The sequence below is a fragment of the Nelusetta ayraudi genome, unplaced genomic scaffold, assembly GCF_046127955.1.
Source record: "Nelusetta ayraudi isolate G7.1 ecotype Tasmania unplaced genomic scaffold, CSIRO-AGI_Nayr_v1 ptg000041l, whole genome shotgun sequence".
In the NCBI taxonomy this organism is placed as follows: domain Eukaryota; kingdom Metazoa; phylum Chordata; class Actinopteri; order Tetraodontiformes; family Monacanthidae; genus Nelusetta; species Nelusetta ayraudi.
Window position 1 is genome coordinate 1,209,210 of NW_027466091.1, and position 17,903 is coordinate 1,227,112.

The 17,903-nt window shown below is 46.7% G+C and overlaps 1 protein-coding gene across 7 annotated transcripts in view; it reads right to left on the reverse strand.

The window, feature by feature from the left end:
• nsd3 (nuclear receptor binding SET domain protein 3) overlaps window positions 1-17,903 on the reverse strand; it is a 21,361-nt gene continuing 3,458 nt past the window's right edge. For 4 of the 7 annotated variants that reach the window (XM_076033318.1, XM_076033317.1, XM_076033319.1 and 1 more), the window contains 23 exons: window positions 17,405-17,650; window positions 17,156-17,318; window positions 16,901-17,055; window positions 16,054-16,749; window positions 15,726-15,960; window positions 15,519-15,619; window positions 15,173-15,218; window positions 14,969-15,099; window positions 14,035-14,160; window positions 13,707-13,833; window positions 13,415-13,615; window positions 12,004-12,183; window positions 11,138-11,284; window positions 8,755-8,911; window positions 7,578-7,780; window positions 7,384-7,496; window positions 7,157-7,303; window positions 6,936-7,058; window positions 6,683-6,799; window positions 6,429-6,570; window positions 5,913-6,019; window positions 5,597-5,801; window positions 1-4,351 (listed from right to left, as the gene is read on the reverse strand). In XM_076033318.1, coding sequence (XP_075889433.1) covers window positions 4,071-4,351; window positions 5,597-5,801; window positions 5,913-6,019; window positions 6,429-6,570; window positions 6,683-6,799; window positions 6,936-7,058; window positions 7,157-7,303; window positions 7,384-7,496; window positions 7,578-7,780; window positions 8,755-8,911; window positions 11,138-11,284; window positions 12,004-12,183; window positions 13,415-13,615; window positions 13,707-13,833; window positions 14,035-14,160; window positions 14,969-15,099; window positions 15,173-15,218; window positions 15,519-15,619; window positions 15,726-15,960; window positions 16,054-16,749; window positions 16,901-17,055; window positions 17,156-17,318; window positions 17,405-17,650 — 4,149 coding nt within the window. In that variant the 3' untranslated portion in view covers window positions 1-4,070. The remainder of the gene's footprint in view (window positions 4,352-5,596; window positions 5,802-5,912; window positions 6,020-6,428; window positions 6,571-6,682; window positions 6,800-6,935; window positions 7,059-7,156; window positions 7,304-7,383; window positions 7,497-7,577; window positions 7,781-8,754; window positions 8,912-11,137; window positions 11,285-12,003; window positions 12,184-13,414; window positions 13,616-13,706; window positions 13,834-14,034; window positions 14,161-14,968; window positions 15,100-15,172; window positions 15,219-15,518; window positions 15,620-15,725; window positions 15,961-16,053; window positions 16,750-16,900; window positions 17,056-17,155; window positions 17,319-17,404; window positions 17,651-17,903) is intronic. The other 3 variants (XM_076033321.1, XM_076033322.1, XM_076033323.1) reach the window with 3 other exon arrangements.

The following is a 17,903-nucleotide window of genomic DNA, read 5'->3' on the forward strand; positions in this document are numbered from 1 at the left end:
TTTCACTGAGACAGAGTACAGCTTTATTAAAGTCAAACTTCAGGCATGTCTGAACTCTTTAAACTCAACTTTAGAATGAAAAAGGACAGAATCAATATTCTCAAATAAAAAGACAAGTCATGTACAAAAAGAGTGTTGTCTCAACAGTCACACACATTTATAAGCAGAATTGTACAGGCAAAAAGAGCACGCCACAGTAACATGAGTCTATGCAAGTTCAATGCAAAGTATTTACAGAGTCTTTAACAATATGCAGTATGCAGTAACACAGGTTGAACATTAATCAACATGGTAGTTTTGTGTTCATCCACTTTTTAATTGAAGCAACATCAAGAGCGATAGATATGACCCCAGTTACTGTTAGTCATTGTTCTACTAGTACAAAGAGATAATGAGTGCTTATGGAGGTGGATTCATTTATTTATTCCAACACTATTTTTCCTTTGACAGCATGTTAAAACTTGACAGTCGGCAACATTGCACAAAAACAAAAAGAACTTCACAGTGAACTGAAACATACCCTCTGACAAACAAGGGAGGTGGTCCATCCTATGTCATAGAATATATGAAAAAGTATTTTAACAAATTCCTGGAAACTTACAAAAGCAAAATTCTTTTCTTGGGCATACTTAAGGATCACTTAACCAAGTACGAACATGCTGTGTTTTACAACATACGTGGACACTATAATGAGAAAACCAATGGGACTACACAACAGAACACAGGTGAATGGAATGCTGCACATACAAGGAGTCTCAAACAGGCATATGTAACACAGCTGCCATGCCAGCAGAGAAGGACTTACGAGGAACAAACTGGCACAACGTAATTTGTGATCATGCGATCTGCAGGTGCAAAAAACAAAAAAACAACAATAAAGGCTGTTTGGTTTGCACAATCTCTGTGCAATAAGGTGAAACGTAACAGAAGTTAAAAAAGTAGGCATTTAAAAAGACTTTAAACATGGAGATGGGGGACTAAAAAAAATGGTGATGCTGGAAAGCATGCATTTCAGGTTCATAACAGTCACTATGAGAAGAAAGAAAAGCTGTATGAGCAGGTACATAAACTCAAATTTGAGTCTGAGAGGCCGGTGGCAAATTCTGTGTCCAAATATTATTAACCATTAAATAATAAACAATTCAGACAAGCAGACTGCAAGACAAAAACTGTCATAACTGTTGTGGCTACCTGATGCTAAACGTGTACCTTGGTGGTCTGACCCATATAAATAAAGGTGTTTGGTGGTTATAAGTTTGGACTTTTCCCCCCAGAAATCAGTGACAAATAATATAAATGACAAAAGACGATTAAAAAAAACGAATGAACAACTTCTTTTGAAAATATTTCATTTGTGTATGACTGCAGACATGACAAGGCAGCAGAGGATAAGAGTGTTCCTGTTTTAACCCAGACTATCTTTGTAGTTTTATCCAGTATATGAAGTTGGTTGGATAGCAACACAGAGAAAAGTGTTGGGAAGTCAGTTTGCAACATTAAACTGAGCAATACTTAACCACTTAATTTAGTTGTTTCATGATATAAATGGATATTAGATGCAAATAGTTTATACAATTTTAGTCCATTCATAACTTTTTTATTCAATGGCTCTTTTTCCCCCCCAGATTTCTTTTTTTTCACTCTTTTTCTTGAGTTTACAGCATCTAGTCATTCAATTGAAAGAAACTCGTAATGAACTTAAAGAAAGATTGGCACGGTTTCACCCTGTGGCTCAATGACTGACAGATCAAACATAAAGCAGACACCAGTAGTGCAACTGGGTAAACTGGGGGATTTCTCACAAGCGGTAGGCTGAGACATGAACATAGAAGCTTTGCACGGTGATGGAAAATGGAATTCCAGGCTCAAAACTAACAACACAAAACTGCTGGAAAAGAAACTTTACATTCCAATATTAAGCTGCGTCGCACTGTCTTCACACCAATTACAGTGAGTCACAATACAGGTTAATTAGCAGAGGCTTTGACTGATTGTGGAATCATTACACCAAATGTTAAAAAAAGAAGTATGCAATGACTAGTATCAGATATATATTGTAAAACTCCCCATGACTTTTTTTTTTTTTTCATATTGTTTCGCTTACACTGTGGAGAAGGAGGAGACAAAGTACTGCACTGGTGTTTGAAAAGGAAATTGGTATAAAATGTGGTGCAATAAATACAAAAAATTCAGATTTGACAGATGAGCGGTTAAAAAGACTGTACAGAAGGTTTTGTACAATATACTGAACTGGACTGTTGTTATTCCATTACATCTTTATATAAAGCCCAGCTTTGAGGATGTTCTCCAGATGGAAAATGAAGAAGTGCCTCTCAGGGACACAGGACCTTTTTTTTTTTTTTTTTCCACAAAGCTGAGCTGGCAGTCATTCCTACTCGTTCCAAAAAGAACAAAACAGAACAGCATTTAGGCCACTTTCCTACAAAAAATAGAACAAAACAAACCCAAAAACATGCCCAGCACTATCCACGTTTTTGACCGAGAGGAAAAAGTACAACACAGTTTAGATTCCGATGTTACTACAAGAAGAAGAGGTATCCATTTTGAAACACTTGTCTTATGTACTTTTTATATACATTTATGTATATGTCTGACCTAGCTAAATTGTGTAGCGACAAGCTGTGTAAAAGTGCTTTTCAGAAAAATTTGGCAAACAACGACAACTGAAGAAAAAAAAAAAAAAAAAAAGGAAGAAAGAAAGAAGAGAGGAACCCAACAACAAAAACGAGCAAAGTGGTCACAGTACGCAACGTTACTGAAATGAACTGCATCTGCGCAGTAGTTCCTACAGCCAGAATGGAACTTAAGGCTGTTCAACAATACTTTAAGACAGCACCAGTGATCACAAGCGGAGTCCCTCCGTCTACAATACAAAGAACAGTAACTGGTTAAGGAGGGGTGGGGGGGTCGGGAGGGGGTGGGGGGGAGCGTGAGGGGAACTTTATCGAAAAAAGTAAAAACGGTCCGTCATGTTTAAAAAAAGCGCTTCCTTCATCCAGAAACAGCCAGAGAGGCGAGGCTCCGCCTCCTCCCCATCTTTAAGTACTTTACAATAGAGTGAGCCAATTATGTACACGATGGCGAGTGAGACTGGCAATATGAAAGTCACGAGTACATCTGTAATGTCAGACCATTACACTATATACCATTATAGTTTTTTTCTTTTTTTTTACCTTAATAGGACTATTTTCACAAGGAGGTCTGCGTAATGCGTAACACCTAAACAAACATAATACACCACTCACCGAGATGAAGTGAGAGAATCCGTCTGTAAACATGAACAAACATAGATACTGTATATAATAATTATATTCATCTATACCCATGACTATATTAAAAAAACATGAATAGGAATGTTGAAATGTAGTGTGGTCCGGGGGCCGAAATAAACAAACAAAAACAAACAAAACAAACAAAAGAAATTGCACAAAATCAGTCAGTCAGTCATTCTGCTCCGTCCGCCACTGCTCGAAGTGGGAGCGGATGAAAGCCATGAAAGAGGAGTGCTGATGAGCTGCAGAGGAGTGAAGAAGAAGAGGAGTTGGAGGGGGTCTGGCTCGTCTCCGTGCAGCCGTCCTGTGTGTGACGTGATGTCATGTGCCAGACTTGCGGCTTACAGCAGGTGAAACGGGGAGTTGGGGGGGGGCGCAGAGGTAACGCGGCTGCTCCTCCTCCATCTCTCTCACTCAACCCGCTCGCGGCCTCGTCAAAAGTGCCGCCCGCTGACAATGTGCTAATACTTCAAAACTCCCACAGCCGTGAAAAGGTAACGACGACGACAACAATGGGAGGGCAAAACAAAAAAACAAAAGAGGCGAAGAGGCGGTGGGGGGCAGGGCGGGGGCAGGAGAGGGAGAGAGAGGGAGAGGGAGGGCCTGGCTTGCAGCAGCAGCGACGCCCCTCCGCTCACTCTGCTCTCGCCACAAAACCTTGAGGTGTTTTGTCTGTGAATCCACCGCTGCAGTTGCTTCCTTCTGGTGGCCAGAGGTGGACTCCCTCCTCCCCCGCCCGCCATCCCTCTCCCGGGGGACTTGAGGTATGGCGCGGCGTCACTCCGCGGCCGGCTCGGCCGGCTCGGCCAGCTCCGCCTCCTGCTCCTCCTTCACTCGGACGGGGCTGAGGGCGGAGGCGTGCGGCTGGGCCGAGCCGCCGTCGGAGCCCAGCGGGCTGGCCGGGTCGTGGCCGGAGCAGCACAGGCGTCCTTCCAGGGAGGAGGGAGCCAGCTCTCCGGCCTCGTGCTCCGGGCAGAAGGAGCGGGGACAGAAGTCGCAGAGGGAGGAGGCTGGCACGCCGCACACGCTGCAGTCGTGCCACGGGCACTCCCAGCGTCCTGCACACACAGAGCGGCGGCAACAGTTAGGAGAGATCCAGCAACTTCTGTGTAGTGGTCGATGGTAAATGGACTGCACTTACAGAGCGCCTTCCAGCACCTTCACGCTACCCCAAAGCGCTTTACAATGGCCTCTCATTCACCCATTCACTTACACACTCATGCACCAGTGGGTGGCTGCTGCCCTGCAAGGCACTGCCAGCCCCGTTGGGAGCAGTTTAGAGTTCAGTGTCTTACCCGCCACTTCAAACATGCGGACAGTTAGAGCCTATACATGCAGGATTTGAACCGCCAACCCTACGATCATCCACTCTAGCAACTGAGCCACAGCTGCTCTGGATAATTAACATAATAACGGTTTGTGGTTCAACTAGTGACAGTGATTAAACAGAGGAGGTGCGCGAGCTTCGGGTTCCAGGTCAAAGAGATATTACAACGCGATACGACGAGGCGTCGTCGCTGATTTGTATCAATACAATCAGTGTCTGACTGTTCAAACATGTTCTGATTGGCAACAAAGTGCATATGGCACCTCACTGGAAAAGGCAAGCAACATAAAAAGATTCTCTTCATCCAGTGAAACGGGTTTTATGCTGTTAGACCAAAAGGGTTAGAGCAGGTGTGGGCAAACTACGGCCCGGGGGCCACAAGCGTCCCATTGAGCTTTTTAATCCGGCCCGCTGAACTTGAAGAAATTATATTAATAGCAAGTACGCCATAAAATAGCTGTATTTCACCCATTTTTTTCCCCAGTGATTAAAGAGTCAGTTCAATAAAGAGCTAAATACCGTGGGCCTTCACTGAACGCATGCACACGCACACAAAGGCAGCCACTTGGAAACAAGAGTTACATTGGTCCCAGTTCTTTTAAGAATACTGCATTGGTAACCCAAGGATGTTCATAGTGTCTACACTTCACTTAAAGCTTAGTAATTTCCTCTATATCAGACGTGAACGGCATCAGCTGTCAGAAGACACATCACACACTACCTCGCGACAGTGCCGATGAAAACGGAGGTGTTCCATCCAAACAGGTCGGCTAAGAACAAACCTCTGCGTCGGGATATAGATGAAATAACTAAGCTTCATTCTCTAATGGTGTTTATAGCTTACTAGAGAAAATCTCTGGAGGCGTGCTGCTTAAAAGACCAGAAAAAACCCCCACATGTTTAGGAATGAGTGACCTCCCTAAAAATAAACAAATTAAAAAAACATAATAAAAATGAACCGAAAGTGTGTTTGTACCATATGGAGGCTTGGTGAGGTTGAGACACAGCAGGTGATACGCTTTGGGGCAGTCCTTCCTGTCGCACATCACCAGCTCGCCTCCCTCGCCGCAGCAGAAGCAGAAGTACTCGTGTGTGTGTTTGCCCTCCGGCCGCAGCTTCCGCTTCTTGGGCTTCAGCTTGGCGTTCCTGGCCTTCTCCTCCTTCTCCATCACCACCACGCTCTGGAGCAAAAAACATGGAGAGAAGGGAAAGATTTAAGTTGCGCGGCTTCCGAAAAACAATGTCCGGAGCTCTGCCTGCCACGGCTGGTTCGAGGAGGCCGAGGTCCTCACCGTCGGCTGCACGCCCAGGAACCCGGAGCAGTTGTCCGCCCCGCAGTTACAGGACGTTCTCCTGTTGCCCACGCAGTGGAGGTTGTAGTTGAACGTCAGCTCCGCGTCTGCAGAAACAGGCAACGTTAACAGCGTGTCATTCAAGGTGTATTATGCTGGAGGGGAAACTGCATGCTGGACACAGTGTGGACAGCTGGAAGCCAATCATGTGCTCTTTAAAATTGAGTTTTTTTTTGGTCTAGGGGGCACTATTTAGCAAACATGTACAGTAGTTTTAAAGGTTACTTTTTGTTTTTGCCAGTTCCGACCCGTGTGCAAAATTTGGTGAGTTTTGGAGCATGTTAAGGGGATCAAAATGGGGTTCAAAGCCGCGTAAGAGCTGTTCCAGAGCTGGTCTTATCGCTGGGGCTCACTCCCCAAAAAAGAAAAAGCATGCCATCCAGCCCGGCAGGTGCACTTTAAACGACACACACAAAGGAGGCGCTCAGGCGGCAGCGTGTGTGTGCTGGAGCTCACCGGCCTCGATGTCGCTGAGAGCAAAGAGTCCGATGCGAACGTCTCCGTTGACCGTCCACTTTTGCGTCTCGCAGTTCGGGCTGCAGCAGTGGTTGATGAACCGAGCCGAGTTCCCCTTGGGGCCGGCGTCTATCACTCGATCCTGTATAGTAGAGGACAACGGTGGAGGGGAGAAAAAGAAAATTACGACAGTTCCGGAAAGCTGGTGCAGGTTCCCTGCTCAGGAGAGTCATCTCGGCGCCCACAAATGTCACCTTGGTGAGTGTGAGCATGTAGAAGTTGGTCACGTGATTTTCGTGAGCGCGTTTGATCCGCTGCTGGCACTCCTCCGAGTCGATCACCTCCCCCACGTACTCGGTCACAAAGTCGCCCTGTAGGAAAAGAAGACGCAGCAGTTGAGCGAGTTGCACGTTCTGTTTTCTTGGGGCATGAATTTGGACCGCAGTCCGACGACACGGTGATTTTGTAGGTGCTGGTGAAAGAAGTTCACATGGGGATCAAATTCACCTTTCTGAGGGCCTGGTTGGTCTTGAGGCCCCAACCGCGGTCGGCTGTCTTGATGACTTCGGTCTCTGCATACAGTCTCTTTGAGAAACACTGGTTCTCACAAGTGTCTCCTGCAGGGCAAACCTAAAAACAAGAAAAGAAAAGAAAAATAAATAAAGGTTAAGACTCTTCGCTGGAGTTCACAACGGCCTCTTCAGATGTGTTGCTGGAAGAGAACAGACCTGAGGGTGGCACTCGTACTGCAGCATGCGGTTGAGGCATTGAGAGTTAAGGCTGCAGGGGTGCTCGTCCGTTGCTTTGCAGTTGCACCTCTGGATTTCTGACAAGTCTGCTACGTGGACCTGCGCTTTCCCCACAGGTTTGTTGGCCTGTTGAGGGCAACCACGGCTCATGAAGATACAGAAACAGAAATTAATTTTGTTCACGCACGCAAATAAAATCAACAGACCTTGATGAATTTGTAGGGGGGAGGTTTGCGCGAGTTGCGCTCCTGCTCGAGAGCCTCCCTGCTCTCCCTCTGTGCCTTGAGCTCCTGAAACCGCCGGGCTGCTTCCTCCAGAGCTGAAATACACCAACATCTTAGAAAATGCACCGCACCGACTTTGACCAGATTGGTGAAGGAGACTCTCCGGAGTAAGTTACCTTTCTTGAATGTTTTATTGATGTTGATCTGACCCGTGACAAAGTTCTTGTCGTTCTCCACGTAAGGGAAGACGCGGCCCTGGTTGATCCAGTAGTAGTCATGGGAACCGAAGAAGAAGACGGGAAAGTCGCCGATGTCGTGGCGCAGGCTCTGAATGTTCGACGGCACCAGGCGAGGGTTACAGATCTCAGCTGGCCACCACCTGCACACCACAGGGACATTTATTCAGAATTATAATAAGAAGGCAAAGACTAATGACTAATAACTATACAAGGTTTCAGTTCTGACACTGTGATTTATTATTACAGTGCATCACTGTACATAATGATCATCATACGGAGTGAAAAGCCTGCAAACAAGTTTCAGCACAGATTGTACTGAAGTCTATGATGGCAGCACTCTCTGCACTGCAGTATAAATATTTAGGAGCATGGTTTATAATGACAGAGAGAAAGGGAACCTCCCCATCTGCACATTTCCCAAATACCAGAATAACTGATGCAAGTTCCTGTCTACGTGTGGAGGAGAAAGTAGAGCTGCTGCACTCCACTTAACACGAAACACAATACTGCTGACATTCTATATTGCTGTCACATCTCAAATGTCAAAGGGTCAAATGTGAAACTCTATACATTTCATGAATACATTTGTCTATTTGTCGTTAAATTACTGCATTTTACAGTTATATTTTGTATAGAATAATAACTAGCTTTTTTCCCTAAATTTATTATCAGTTCAATTGTCCGGCAACAGCAATAACTATTGAGACCACTGGGTGGTACACTGAGGTAAAGAACATTTGCAACAATTAATCTGTCCATGGGGCAGAACAAAATATGAATGTAGCATTTAGCACATTCATTGTCTTTAACATCGACATTTTCACTTACTTCATGTTGACATTAATTGCAAGATATCGATTTTATTCACGAAATGTTGTCTATTTTACGTCAACTCTAATCTCGAAATTTCGACTTTATTCTCGAATTGGAAACTCAAAAAAATAATTACATCTTATTTTTTTTCTCTTCCATATCCGTCAGTATCCATGAACATTTGGAGTGGTAAAAAAAAAAACACCAATTCTGTTCTGCTAGATGTAGTCTAACCATACCTTTCAAAAAAAACCTCAAAGATGTGTCTGTCTCTGCTCTGTGGCAGGAGCTCCCAGCGTACCTGTAGTTGCCCAGTTTGACCCAGACAATCTGCTTGTAGTGGGGCTTCTTCCCCGCCCTGCAGTCGCTGCAGGACCACGGCCCCTCCGGCATCTCCATCTCCAGACACTCGGGGTGGAAGGAAGCCGGGCACGAGTCGCAGCACAGCAACTTGCCTCCTACATGTGTGCGGGTGTGTGTTTGTGTGTGTGTGGATAGTGGGCGGGGAATTGATTTGCAGAGAGAGGGGAGGAGTGAATGATTAGGCGATGCCCCTTAAAACCTGGACAAACTCTGAATCTCATTTGCAGACAAGCCGAGAAAAGTCAAAAAACGCTGCGGCAGATACAGCAACAAGGCAAGCCTCCATAAAAAAATCATCTGCTGTCCCATAAAATCATCTGGTCAGTAGCTGCTGCTGCTCAGGTGAAGTGCTGCTGTGGAACTACACAAGACCGGAAAAACACCTGCGCTGGGGTTTTCATCAGTTACAGCATGTCTGGCAATCAGATTCAGAGCACTGTACCAAGACCAGTCTATAGGGAACACATGCGGCAGCACAGGGATTAAATGAACAGTGATAAATAAATAGAAAAAACAGCCAGCAAATTAAACAGGTAACCAGGATTATTGTCAATGATCTATTGACAGAAGCAGACATGCAGTCCTGCCAGGACGGCAACATTGCTCCATCAAACATGTTAAAAACCCTGAATGGACCAGCTTGCATGGAATCATGGCTTTGATAACAATTGTTTTTTTTTTTTTTTGGTGGTTTAGTTTTAAGTCTTCAATAAATCGAGATCTAACATAGTTCTGATTATATTCCATCCAAGGCAAGTCAAAGCACAAAAAAAAAAATAAGAAGAAGAATAATAACTTCAGCTTAAAATAAACACAAACAAATAAAGGAATTCATAGATCAGGGATCAGAAAATAAAACTTAGTTGCAGGGTGAAGCGCAGCAATGCATTAGAAAAAACAAACAAAGCCCAGAATGCTAAAGCCCGAGAAGCAGCGCAGCTCCAGCAACGGAAAGCCCCACAAACCACAGCCAGAACCCCAAGCTGATCCAGACCATCACCAGCTCTCGTGACCAATTGTGCTTTTTTTTTTTTTCAAGAGGAGAAATTGTGCTCGTGGAAAGATGATCGGTAGGACTTTAGTGCTGAAATACAGAGCCAGTTAGACCGTCGATGTGCGGTGTGAACCGATCTCACAATGAGCCTTGTGCAAGAACCGCTGTGACCTGGACGAGCTCAAGTCGAGGTGTTTACAGTGAGCTTTGTTGCCATTCTTCTCAGAAGAATGACAAGCCGCAAAGCCAGCCAGTGCGGGGGAGTGGAACTTTATGAATACAGCCATCCTGGTGGATTTTTAGACTTCTACCATACTCTGAAATCAAGATTAAAAATAGAATTCTAAACAAATCCTACAGAGGGCCAAGAGCAAGAAGACCAGTTAGGAAAAATGGTGACTCTAAAATTAGATGATGTTGTGGTGGAGATACATGGTTGCATCATGTAAAAATATTTTTTCTGTGAACTCTGAGATCAGTCTGTGATTGTGACCAACCTAGACAAAGGCGCATCATTCATTATTATCTTTTTAATCCATTATGATTTAAAAAGATGAACGCCTTCATTTCCGTTCACTGCACTAAAAGATTGTGAAATGCAGTTTGTGTCTTTGTTTATTTGTTTGTTTTGTTTGTATTGACCCAGGCCAAGTACAATATTTCCACTGGACATTCACGCAGCCAATTCCTGAATTGGTAAAGCTCTAGGTTTTCAAACATGCTTTGGTCTCGTGCCAGCACAGCGGCACCCATAACTGTTTTTTTGTTTCGTCTGCCCTCATTTTTTGAAAAGATCTGACGCCAGCACTGCCACGGCTCACTTTAATGTTTCTGCTGCTCTCTGAGAGCCGGAGAAGCCTTTCATCATTTCTACATGCGGGTTGTCCACAAATTAAGTGGAGGTGGAGCTGCAAAGCTATGCTAATAGTGATTGGTGGATCAAAGAAAGTAGACGCGCAACAGGGCATTTTGATAAATAGGGTGGGGTGGGGTGGGGTGGGGGTGGGGGGGTGAAGCTCAGGTGATGAATAACTACTTTTGTCTGAGCTCTAAGCGGCGGCTCGGCCTTCGGCGGGGGAGAAGAATATGCAACTGTTCTTGCATGCGGCCCATTGTTATCCGTTTCAGGGAACATGGCTGAGGTTACTTTGTGCCACTCTGCATTAGAATTAACTGCGTTCAACCAGTTAATTAGTTTGGCATCCCAAGGCCTCGGAATGACAGATGCGTACGACAGGGGAGAGTGAATGAGAGCGGGGAGGAGCAGGCACATCACAAACACACAGCAGAGGGACAAAGGAGTAAAAGAGAAAAACGGTGCAATTACCTTTCCCAACATTCTTTTTGGTAGCTGACGAAGGAGAGGGAATCATAGGTAATTTCAACTCAGCACGATTTGACTCAGTCAGAAGGTAGTGGGACTTATAGGCATATGAACTTAATATGGTGTCAGTAAGGTCTTGCACTAACAGCCCTACACAAGACACACAGGAAGAGACGGGGGTGAGCCGCAGTCAAACTCGGAAAAAATAAAAATTTGAAAAATAAAAAAAGTTACCCAAAAAATACACAAACAAACAGAAGAGACGAAGCAGACACACCCGCACGTGCACAGTCCTGTGTGCACACACACACACACACACACACACACACACACACACACACACACACACACACACACACACACACACACACACACACACACACACACACACGTAAAACAGGGTTTATAACAAAACAATGAGACCAATCTTCTTCTTCTTTAGATCAAATAAATAAAAAAATTATAAAAAGTAAAAAAAAAAAGAATCAGATTGATGCTTTTCTTTGCCGAATCAATCGAATGGTGTCACACTCATGGCCATCCAGGACAGATGGGGATCAATTCAATGTGTTAGTAATGGAAAACACAGAACAATTCTCATTACGGTCATAAATATCAATGGCAAACATCAACGACAAAATCTGAGGAAACAAAAAAACTGGCAGAATTTGTCTTTTTTTGGTTTTAAAAACAAAACGCAAAACAAGCCGATGTTAACAAACCAAAATCAGCCTAATGGAATAAACCTGCCGATGGCGCGAAATGACTGCAATTTATGCCAGTGATGGATGAGAGCTGCGGGAGAGGGAAGCCGTTAGCGCGAGGAGGAGGAGGAGGAGGAGGAGGAGGAGCCGGCGACGCTCGCTCACCTCTGGCACAGAGGAAGCACCAGCCCACGTTGACGGGCGAGGTGAGCAGGCCGTTCCTCTTGGTGGCGCCGTGGCTGCTGCAGATCATCATGTGATGGGTGATGACGACGCTGCCGGCTGCGACGCAGCCGTCTCCCGTGTGGTAGGCGACCGGGCAGCGGATGCAGCGCATCAGACGGCCTGCGAGCGACAAGAGAGAAAGAGAGAGAGTGAGAGAGAGCGAGTGAGAGAGAGAAAGAGAGTGAGAGAGAGGGAGAAGACAGAAGAAGTAAACAAATGAAATTCTCGCACCATTTGTCTAGCTATGATAGAAAACAGGCACACAGCTGTGAAAAGATGCAGCTTTAATTATAAATGAATGAGGTCAGCTGGCTTAATGGGGCCGACCGTAATTAAATAAAGCGGGAAGAGAGAAATATAAACACTTTGTTCTATTTTTGGCAATGACTTGTAATTTCTTTATTGTGCGGAAATAAGAAAAAAAGTCATGTTCACATTTGCTTTTTTTTCCTCACAGATTTTCAAACGGAAACAGTGAGAGGCAAAAATCAAATAATAAATGAACCATCAGGATCTTAGCAGCAGTTTCGGCTCGTAGGGAACCCCGAGCTGGAACTGCTGCTAAACTACATTTATTATTTACATTTGTTGCATTATTCTTATTGTCGAGTCGTAAATATTGGATTTAGGACTAACATATCGCCATCTGAAAAGTCATTTAGTTTCAGACTTCTATGAGAAGGTTCATATTCAAGACTCCAGAGTGCTTGACTTGGGGATTTCGAGCCCAATTAATGGTTTTCATTGAAGTCACAAGGCATTTAATGGACTTGATTCAGCTGCCAAACTTCACATTTAACCGAACAACCTATTTGGTCCCAACCTTCAAGCGTTGTGATCTCTTCAAAATACAAAATTATACTGGATACTTTCAGCATGGTAGAGCAGCATGGCAGTTACTCTGGAACTACCAACCCCTCTCAACTCCACGCTGGAGGGGAAGTACAAACCTTTGCATTTATCTGCTCAAGCACATGAGTTATATTTATCAAAATCATTAGAAAATGCACGGCTTCATCGGAGTCTATTTTTCCATGCATGTTTTTCACACTCATTTGACCACAGCTCCATCTGCAGACCCTTGTAGGACACTCGCTGCGTTTCCATTGCAGTGCTTTCGAAGTACAGTGACGAGTAAATGCAAAAGAAAATGTTTCCATGACACTTTTACGAAATACATCTAAATTGATTTGTCTGAAAAACCACCTCATGAGAGCGTAAAAAGCTTTCAGCCATATCTGTGAGGTTTTTCCAAGCTTAGGTGTTTCCATGACCAGTTTATTATTGCGATATTTAGGTTTTGCCCAACTCTAGGGGTCATGCAAACGCAGCTACTAACACTATGCTGTACCTTTGCTGGCCCGTTGCAAGTCTCTCTCCAGGCAGCAGGTGGAGCAGGTGTGCTGGGGGCAGCAAAATCCTCCTCCTGGACTGCTGGTGGCGCCGGGGAGTTTCAGGACGCAGTCCTCGTGGTAGTAACAGCCGCAGCCGGACACGGAGCAGCGCGTCACCTCCCGGCCTGCCGTTTTACAGCTGAAACAAGCATGATTGCCTAGGGAGGGGGAGGCGGCAGAAGGGTGGCTGAGGTGGTTAAAGGGCCAAACAACAGATGGTTGACGATGGAAACCTCCAGAGTCGCTCACCATTTCTACATTCCAAACAGGTGAACCTGCCTTCGGGTAGGGACGCCAAGCTGAGACACTCCAGGTGAAACTGCCGATTGCAGTCGCCTTCGCACACCACCAAGCCCTCGCCGTAGACCTCGCAGATCTAACACACACACACACACACACACACACACACACACACACACACACACACACACACACACACACACACACACACACACACACACACACACACACACACACACACACACACACACACACACACACACGGGAGGGGATGGGTGAGAGTTCAGACACTGAACTCCAGTCAGATCTGAGGATAAAGAGAAAACCAGGGACTAACATGGCAGACTGTGTCTCTCTTGCCGGTGTTGCTGTCCGGTCGGGACAAACCCGAGTCCACGGACTGAGTGTCGGAAGCGTCCGCATCTGCCGCCGCCGGACTGTCGAGGCTCTTGCCAAACAGACCCTGTCGGAGAGGAAAAACAAAGAGGCGGGCGAGCTGCTGAGTGCCGCCGAGAGGGAAACGTAACGAGGCACAGACGCACGAAGATGCAGGCCAACTGTGTTTGACAACTTGCGTGCGCTGGACGATGGTGCTACCACATGGCGGGATCAGAGAGGCAGCGAGTGATTAGGACACAAAAACAAAAGGGATAAAAAAAAAAAAAAAAGGAAACCGGATATATGTGTTTCTGATGCGACTACGTGAGTGAGGAGCTTTTGAAGCTTTTGGCTTGCACGTCGTTTTAAACATTTGATTCAATCTGTTAATTTCACACCAAGTTTCTGTCATTTGATTCACTAATTATTTCTGCCTCAGCTGTCAGGCGTCAATGAGTTCTGCCAGGATGGGTTGGGGGAAGGGGGTGGGAGGGGAGTGGGTGCTAATGACTGGGAATAACACCTTTCAGTTGCATCTACGCCGGCACAAAACCGCGCTCCCAGCGAAATCCACGAGCGCGAATCCACTTCCACCTAATGTATGCAATTAAGCCTCGAAAATGGTAGTCATGTCGTTGACGTGCACGTTTCAGCGTGAAACAAGGTGCGAAGGCTGACTTCTTTTCTCCCTTTTTTTTTTTTGCTTCAGTGTTCAGAGCGGTTCATCACATTGTGCCGTTGTAATCAGAAACAGACTCTCAGGTGATGCCAGAGTGAAATCAATTCAGTGGTACTTGAGCTTGTGTTGAAGAAGGTCACGTTCCTTGTACGTAGATTGAATGTTAGGAAGGATGTGGCAAAAAAACAACCCACACACACTTGCACAAGCTCACCTGTGGATCATTGAGGCCCCTGGAATCGGAGTCAGATGTGTCTCGGTACTGGGAGGAGGCCATCTCCACGTCCGTCGACGCTCTGCTGCGCTTCTTCAGCGGCTTGCAGGCGTCCGATATCTCGCTGGCTCCTGGATGTTCCAGAGTAGCAGCTTAGCTTCCAATCACGCGCATAACTGAAGACATGAAAGACCATCTTCCTACCTTTCTGCGAGCCCGTCCTCATGGTGGTCTCGGGAGTCATCTCGGCCTGTATGGAGAGGGGGTGGGGGGAGGGAGAAGGGGGGAGGGGGCGGGTCACACGTGGGAGTTTAGATTACTGTGTAAGTATAACTCAGTAATAATAGCACATTTATACTTGAATGTCTAAGAAAATAACCGCTGCTGATACAAAAATAGCTTAAGAATCTTGAACGAAGGGTCAGAAAGGTCCAGAAAAACCTTAACGCAACAAAGTGCAGCTATTCTTTATTGTGCGTGCAGCGATGTGCTGATGTTGTTTGGAAATTAGGGCTTGGGGAGGGTGGGTTTATGTGAGGACAGCTGGTACCTGTTCCTTTTTGGTTTTCTTCTTGGGGACGGGATCGCTGCCTCTCTCCGACTCAGACCTGCTCCTGACCGATCGCCGCTGCAGCTTCCTCTCCTGAGAGCCTGGAGAACACAAGACAAATATTGAGCTCGGTCCTCGGAGGGGGGAGGGGGGCAGTCAAATATTCATCAGGGCAAAAACTCCCCGCAGCTCTGTGATTTATAAGACCTTGCGGACTGCTGTGGTGTGATCCGGGAGAGGACGCCTGCTGCATTCCTCCCTCTTCGCTTCGCCGGCTGGCGGGGGAGCCTCTCCTCTCCTCCCCCTCGCCCTCCCCGTCCCCGTCCCCATCTCCCTCCCCATCTCCCTCCACATCTCCGTCACCCTCCCCCTCCCCCTCTTCTTCCCCTTCGTCCATGTCCTCGTCTTCCTCGGGACTGGGCTCAGGTTTGGCTCTGTCCTGCTGAAAGCACAAGAAACAAATAACAGGTGACGTCTCCCCACTGGGCAACGCTGGCGCGTCGACGCCGTTTCTGTTCACACGAGTCGCACGCACCTCCGGGGAGCAGTAGCCCAGGTCGGGTTGCCTGGCCTCGCCGTGCACCGTCTCCTCTTTGTCCTCCTCTTCCTCCTCCTCCTCCTCCTCCTCTTCCTCCTCCTCCTCCTCCTCGTCCTCCTCCTCTTCCTCCTTGTCCTTTTTCGGCGACTCCACCGTCTTCTTCTGCGGGAGGGGCCAGTCGCACTTGGTGATCTCCACGTTGAGCCTCTTCATGGTGATGGAGAGCGGCAGCAGCTTCCTTGCCGCCGCAGTTTTCCACGCCCTGAAGGGTGGCGGCGGCGAGCCCTGCTGCGCTTGATCGTCGCCGCTGGTGTTCTGCCTCGGCGAGCCGGCCCGGCGCTGATCGCCTCTCTGGCTCTTCTCCTCGCCGGAGGCCTGGGAGTTTGCGCCGTCGTCGGCGTTGCTGACGCTGCACTGCCTGCGCGGCAGCTGCCTCCGCGGCGGCTGCTCTCTGTCGGGCGACTTCACCGGCCCGTCCTCCTTCTTGCGACACGAGCCGCTGGAGCGCCGGCCCTGCTTCTCCACTCTGGCCGGGGCTTTTTTGCTGGACGCGGCCTCGTTGGGGTCCGGGTCGACGTATATGAAGGTGTAGTTGTCGATTCGCTCCTGCCGTGTCATCGCGAAGGCGTCCTCGGCGTGGCCTACGCCCACCTCCCACTGAGAGCGCTCACGCTGCGGGATGGGCCTCAGAAGCTGGGAGAGGAATAGGAGAGTTAAAAAACAAAAAACAAAAACAACTTGTTCCTCTTCTTTGGTTTTAATAGAACCTGGTTGGCTGAACTGGCTGAAAGCTTTGTTTTTAAACTGCAATTTAAGGCAAACAATAGTATCTTTACGTCCATACTTTGTGTTTTTCCACAGGATTAGTGGCCTTGCGCAGGGTCTCAGCCTGCAGCTCGTCAAACTGCTTCTTCCCCTGATACATAACGATTCTTTTCTCGTGGATCCACGCTCTCTCAGCAACGCTACCAAAGAACTGGACATGGTATTCCCTGTGACCTACAATGAAAGGAAATCAAGCAGCAGTGTTCAGATCTCTATCGTGTTATGCAAATTAAGAAAACCGCAGGTGATCCTCCTGGTGCTGGAGAGCTCGTACCTCTGGTATTTATGCGAGTGTGGACCTTCATCTGCGGGTCAGAGGAGATCATGCAGGGCCACCAGGGGTAGGTGCCCACTTTCGACCACACCAGATCGCCAATCACAAACTCCTTGCAGAAGCCTGTCTCTTGGATCACTGACGGGTGACTGACCTTCGGAACCTAAACATAAACGTTGACATTGTGTGAGAATGTGAAGTGATCATCGCGTGGACAATAGAAATTGATAAGCGGCTGGAGGTTCTTGCCTTTGGCGTCTTTGGTTGTGTTTTGATAACTGTCTTCTGGGGCTTATCCGTCTGTGGCAGGGCAGTTTCGATTGGCTGTGGCGAGACGTGGGCGTTCTCTGTCTGGCTGGTTGTACCTGGCTGTGTTTGGCTCTGGACGACACTTTGCTCCTGGACTTGTAGCTGCAACCTCGCGCTCCTTTTCCTCTTTTCCTTCTTCCTCTCATGTCTGCGCTGCATCTGAGCAGCCTCCTTATTCTGAGACTCCTGGAGAAATTTTGAAAAAAGGGACATCCGACAAGCTTTTTTGGTGTTGTCTATAAAAAGGTAACCGAGAAACGGACTGTGGCGTCTTTTGAAATCAAAAGTACCACAAACATGGCTGAGAACAGGACTGAAACAAAGCCAGGGAGTACAAAATGAAGGAATTTCATGTGAATTTTAATTGCATTGATAAGACGTGCAGTAATGTGGAACTTCATGTTTAGTCACAATGGTACAAAAAAAATTTTAAAGAAAA